General features: G+C 51.0%; 1 protein-coding gene across 1 annotated transcript; it reads right to left on the reverse strand.

Moving 5' to 3' along the window:
- Positions 1-444: 444 nt before the first annotated feature.
- Positions 445-5891, reverse strand: ptger4b (prostaglandin E receptor 4 (subtype EP4) b). Its single transcript, XM_066711643.1, has 2 exons — positions 4793-5891; positions 445-2223 (listed from the first exon to the last, which is right to left on the reverse strand). Exons 1-2 carry the CDS (start codon positions 5570-5572, stop codon positions 1657-1659), a joined length of 1347 nt encoding a protein of 448 aa, XP_066567740.1. The 5' UTR covers positions 5573-5891; the 3' UTR covers positions 445-1656.
- Positions 5892-6150: the final 259 nt, after the last annotated feature.

The following is a 6150-nucleotide window of genomic DNA, read 5'->3' on the forward strand; positions in this document are numbered from 1 at the left end:
AATCCATCTTTATTCCGTCCACAAAGGGCTACATTGTGGCTCTAATCCCAGGCGTGTGGCGCTGATGTTTACACGGGAGTTGCTTGTTTGTGTGTGTGTGTGTGTAGTGTTGGTCCATACACAGTCATTCTCAGGTTTTAAAAGAGGTTGAAGGAGTGATGAAAGCACGAGAGCTGATTGAAAGAGTGTAGCATTTGTTGTGGGGAGTGAAAGCAGGGAAATGGCGGTTTGAAGTTTTTCCAAAGGCTCCTACACATTAAACATCAAAATCAAACCATACCTGAATCTGTTATCTACACCCAGTGGCAGGTACACAGGTGTCGATGCACACACGCGCGCGCACACACACACACACGCGGGTCAGGACTTTTTCTTCCCAGCTAATGATGAGTGAAAGATGAACCACGCTGACACAGTGAGAGAGGGTCATGTGACACACTGCAGTTACTTTGACATTGATATTTTATTTGTACTCCAAAAATAAATTGTAGTTGATAGAGTATCATCCATGCGGCTCCAGAGAGGTGTGACGGTGACTTAATATAAGCAATGCACAGAAGCAGCACTGATCTCACAAAACAATCAGGAAATACAGGAACAGGTCTGTACACGTGTGTGAAATCGCACAGAATCAATCAGGAGGACACTTTGACGGCTGACACCCTGTTCTGATCCGAATCGCACACTCGGGTCTGCGGGAGAAGCTCCTCGCTGTGTCTGGACCTGCAGCTCCTCACTACGAGCTTTTCTCTGCAGTTCTCATTAAAACAGCAGCTCCCGGGTTTAACTGAGCTGGGTGACATTCAGGGTGGCGATTTATTTATTTATTATCTGCTGATTCTAACACTTTGTGTTGAGTATTACTTTGTGACAATGTTCAGCCTGTAATCAGAAACAAAGTGTTCCCTAAATTTCCTTTTGATTCTTTTTAATCAGCCCAATCATTGAATTAATTGAATTGATATTGTAGGAACACATAAAGCAAAGTATGAATAGTGAATTACATCTGAAATACGTGGCACTTATTATTACTGAGACCTTCTCATAGAGAAGAACAAGGTACTGAATGTACCTGTAAAATATAAATTAGATGAAGAAAGAAAATTCACATTCGTTTACATTGTGACACACAACAATTCCTTTGAGAGAGAAGACGAGTGGTTACAGCCAGTGTCGTGGTATTTTAAAGACAGATAAAGTCACGGGTACTTTAGAATGATGTGAATACAAATAAGACTCGAACAATCCCATCTGACAGTCGCAGGTCCACTGCCCACAGCTTGGAGGTTTGTTGAACGTTTTATACATTCATCATGTATGTTGACTCCACTTCCACTTTACATTGTAAAATACATGTGCTGCCGCCACCTGCTGGCCACCGTGATGCTTTCCTACGGAAACATCTGGGCAGAGGGTTGGGAGGTTTGTAGCAAAGGGTGTCGAGCTGTTTCTAACCCTCCCTGCCCAACGACGGCTCCTCTGTGACGGCCTGCTGCCGGCCAGCGTGCATCATGGGAAAGAGAATTCACATTGCAGGAGGAGGGCTCTTCACAGAGACCGCTGAGGGGAAGTGCCTGAGGGCCAGCGAGAACATCGTCTGAAGCTGCCTGAGTTACCCTGGAGTCTGACTGCACCGTGGCCCTCGGCAGGCCTGTGTCAGATGCACTTCTCCTGCAGGTTGAGTGTCTCGTCGGTGAAAGTCACGTGCAGGGCCTGCTCCTTGTGGTAGGAGGGAGAGCCGCTCGAGCTGGACAGGCTGTGGCTCCCCGAGCGAGTGACCAACGTCCTGCTGTTTGGGTCCGGCTCCTGGGAGGAGTCCGAGGCCCGCTGGTCCCTCACTGAGCCTCCCCGCTCCGGCCGGCAGCCGCCCGTGAAGCTCTCGCTGCTCTCGGGGAGGTACAGCAGCGTCTGCGAGGTGCTGCTCACCTCCCGCAACTCCCGGGACACCAGGGAGGGCGAGTCCCGCGACAGCACCGAGGACGAGCGCTGGCCGTCGATGCAGTGGAAGTTGCCCCCCCCCGGCCGGCGGCCCTGGCCCCCGATGCGGCAGAACAGGCACTTGATCTTCTCGATGAGCTTCAGCAGCACGGCCTTGCGGAGCAGGATGTAGACCCAGGGGTCCAGGATGGGGTTGACCGAGGCGATACGGATGGCCTGCAGGTCCGGGTTGTTGCTGCTCTTCTCCACATCTGCCCAGTTCAGCTGATTGACGAACACCCGCACCTGCGACACACAACAACAACAACGCAGTCAGTAACGAGGCTCAGGATTAATGCTAAAGTTAACCTCTCAGTAAAGCCCCCCCCTTTCCAGTGGGACCGCTGGCTCTTGGCAGCCGTCCCTCTTGGACGACCGTACAGTCCTCTCTTGTACCTCCCCTGCTCGCTGCCCGTCCTGATGCCAGGCCCAGATTTGGCAAGACTGGGATTCAAATACATCAGTGTCATCTCAGCCCTCTGTTACAGGGATTGCAGCTCCAGCCAAGGATCTTAATTCCTGTCTCGCATCTATTATTTCCCATCCAAAACATCTGGCTGCAACCTAAAGGCAGGTTACTGGAAACAATTGCGAGGACTGTGGATTTCCCAGTTAGTTAGTGTTACTGTGTTTTTGTTTTGTTTTGTTTTGTTTCTTTGTTGATTTTTTGGTTTTCTTCTCATCATCTTGCACAATGTCATTCCAAACCTTTGCACGGCACAAGATAAATAGTATCTTTAGATAAACAAGCCACATTGCTAAATCCCATACTGTGCATAACTTTCCCAGACACCAACTCCAGCCCCAGCTCTGAGGCGAGCGCTTGCGTTTCTACTGGTTTCTGAGAGGGGACTGCTGGCTCTCCATTGAGTGCCAACACAAAGCAAACAGCCCTTCAGCTGGGTTTGCCGCTTCTTCCTCATATCTTCACCATTACAAAAACTATTTTACTATTTTCTTTGTTTTTGCAGTTATTGATAAAACACTGCTCTTACTAAGGGTGGATTTCATTAATAATTTGTGTAACACTTTGTAGTCGGGTGTCCCGATCTAAGGTTTCAGTCTTGAATTACTACCTGATCCATCACACCCAGGCGAGAAAGACATCCTGCTCCCGGCGTCAATGAGAGGCAACCACTGCGCCGTCAAGCATGAACCCATGACGCAATATTGTGGAAAAACCACACGAGAGAATGTACACTAATGAAAGCAACACTGCTCCACTGTGATCATTAAGCACAGCCCGAGTCAGGTCACAGGTCCGCAGCTCAACCCGCAGAAACTGTTCATTGTTCGCTGCTCTATAAGGGTCATACGCTTTCTTTTAATGAAAAAGGCACGAGTCACTGAAACTGGGCGACACTGTACATCTGACATGAGATCTGCTCGTGGTCTGACACTTGAAAGCACGGCCGTGTTTGTCACGATGGTTTCTGTTCAGTATTTGTGTTTCTATGACGTAATCCGGTCGGGAATGACGTCGAGTGAAATCTGGCTGAGCCCTGGGGACGCGGGTCCGCAGCCCACAGCCTCCTGCACTGCACTGCTTCAATCGAGCTGCTTTCAAAAATAATACAATCGATAGAAGACATGCATGACCTTTAAACGTGCATTAAATTGCATTGCATTGCATGACTTGTTGCGTCATATAAATGTACCCATAGAAAAATAATGATTGTGTATTGCACAAACTGTGCCCAAACCCCTACTGCGCACTGCGTCCCCAGAGATACATCTGAGCATTAAAGGCATTCCTGTGCACTTACTCTTAGTATTTGTTTAATTACGAATATATGCTGTAGAACACTTCAATGCAACATGAACGATGTTGTCAAAAAAAAAGACAACTTTATCAAGTTTAGTTAGTAATAAATGTCAGAAACACGCGAAGTTCTGTGTAATCGCTAGTTTTATATTGTTCAATAGTTGTACATTATTAAAGTTAAATAATGTAATTATTAAACCGTTTGTAGTTGAATCTTCTAAAAATGACGACTATTTCCAAATGAACGAATGAATAATGTTGTTTAAAGAAAGCTGAAGCAGTGAAATATTTAACCTCTGCACATCTCAATCATTTAAAACACAATCAATTCTATATATCAGGTAAACCACCAAGAAACAATAATGAGTATTAATAATCATAACTTTCCGCTACTAAAACTGCAGATCTAATAGTCTGGGTATCAAATCGCGATTCTTTTCCTTATTTTCCAATTTTCCTTATTTGGCAATACTGGTTTGTAGGTCAATATTGATAACTGATTAGCAATTACCACACAACCAGCGCCAAAACCAAACACCGCAGAGTCTGCGCAGTGTGTGTTGTGCACTGTGTGTTGTGCGCAGTGTGTGTTGTGCACTGTGTGTTGTGTGTTGTGTACTGTGTGTTGTGCACTGTGTGTGTTTTGTGTTGTGCACTGTGTGTGTTGTGTGCTGTGTGTGTTGTGTGTGTTGTGCACTGTGTGTGTTTTGTGTTCTGCACTGTGTGTGTTGTGCACTGTGTGTGTTTTGTGTTCTGCACTGTGTGTGTTGTGCACTGTTTGTGTTTTGTGTTCTGCACTGTGTGTGTTGTGCACTGTTTGTGTTGTGTACTGTGTGTTGTGCGCAGTGTGTGTTGTGTACTGTGTACTGTGTGTTGTGTGTTGTGTACTGTGTGTGTTGTGTGCTGTGTGTTGTGCACTGTGTTGTGCATTGTGTGTGTGTTGTCTGTTGTCTGTACACCGCCGAGGTGCTGCAAGACGCGCGTTTGTGACTGAGCACCACTCGGACCCGCAACTAACATCTCAACGCCGCGCAGGACAGAGACACTTACCACCAGCGGGATGGAGCAGATCAGCACCACCACGGACGTGGCGATCAGCAGGATGACCATCTGGATCTCCGCTCCGGCCATTCGCCCGAAACTGCGCCTCCTCCTCAGGTCCGCCACCCGGCCCGGGTCGGTGCCCAGCGACGTCCTGCGGACAAACTTGCGGTGCATGCGGATGAGGGCTCCGCAAACCAGCACGTTGCAGATGACCGTGGCCAGGATGAGGAAGGAGCTGAAGCCGGCGTACATGTAGGAGAAGGTGGCGAACACGGTCTGGTTGCTCCTCCAGTCGATGAAGCACCAGGTGTCGGGGAACTGCTTCTTCACCCGGCCCAGCCCCATGAGCGGCAGGGCGCAGAACAGCACGTTGGAGAAGTAGATGGAGAACAGGGTGAGCCCGGCCAGCTTCTTGTCCACGTAGTGGTTGTAGAAGTACGCGTGGTTGATGGCCATGTAGCGCTCGATGGACATGGCGCAGATGATGCTGAGCCCCGCCAGTGAGAAGAAGAGCAGGATGAAGCCCGAGTACTGGCACAGGGGCTCCTCGCCCGGCCACTGGCCCTTGGCGTAGGTGGCGATGGTGACCGGGCTGACCAGCAGGGTGCCCAGCAGGTCGGTGACGGCCAGCCCGCACACCAGCGTGTAGAAGGTGGTCTCCTTCTGCTCCTTGCGGGACTTGCACAGCACCACGATGGCGATCAGGTTGCCCACCACCCCGAAGATGAACATGATGACGGGGATGCTCGGGTCCCGGGGGATGGTGCCCAGCGTGGTGTTGTTCATCTCGGCGCCTCTTGTGTGGCCCCCCGGACGGGAGCCGCGGTGGTTGCTGTGGCTGTGAGGGGCTGTGGCGGTTAGTCCCGGAGCAGAGCTGTGCCCCCTTGCGTGCCACACGGGCTGTAATCCGGCATGATGGCCAAGACACCAGAGTCCCTTCAACTCCACCTGCGTGTGTGAAACAAACCCAGCCGCTGTTAATCCCGGTAGTGTGCCGCTGTCAGTGCTGGCCGGCGCTCATGTCAGGCGCTGGGGCTGCGGGGAGAGAGAGGGCGGCTGCCGGCTGCGCGACGCTGAGGACTCGCTGTCTGACTCTCCGCCGCCGCGCCTGGCAGTGCCTTCCACTCCGCCGTGGCCACGCCCCCGGCGCAGCTCTCCGCCAATGACGTCCCTCAGGCTCTCTCTCGGACCCCGCCTCCGAGGGCTGCTGTCCGCCAATGACAGCCTCCAGACCGTCTCGGCCCGCCTCTGTGTGGGGTTGTCAGCCAATCACAGTCGCGCCCTCCTCGCACTCGCAGGGCTGGGGATTTGAAACGAGCCCGGGTGCGCAGGTGCGGCTCCGGACTCCTCCACACGCCCGTCTG

The sequence above is a fragment of the Amia ocellicauda genome, chromosome 8 (genome assembly GCF_036373705.1).
Source record: "Amia ocellicauda isolate fAmiCal2 chromosome 8, fAmiCal2.hap1, whole genome shotgun sequence".
Classification (NCBI taxonomy): Eukaryota; Metazoa; Chordata; class Actinopteri; order Amiiformes; family Amiidae; genus Amia; species Amia ocellicauda.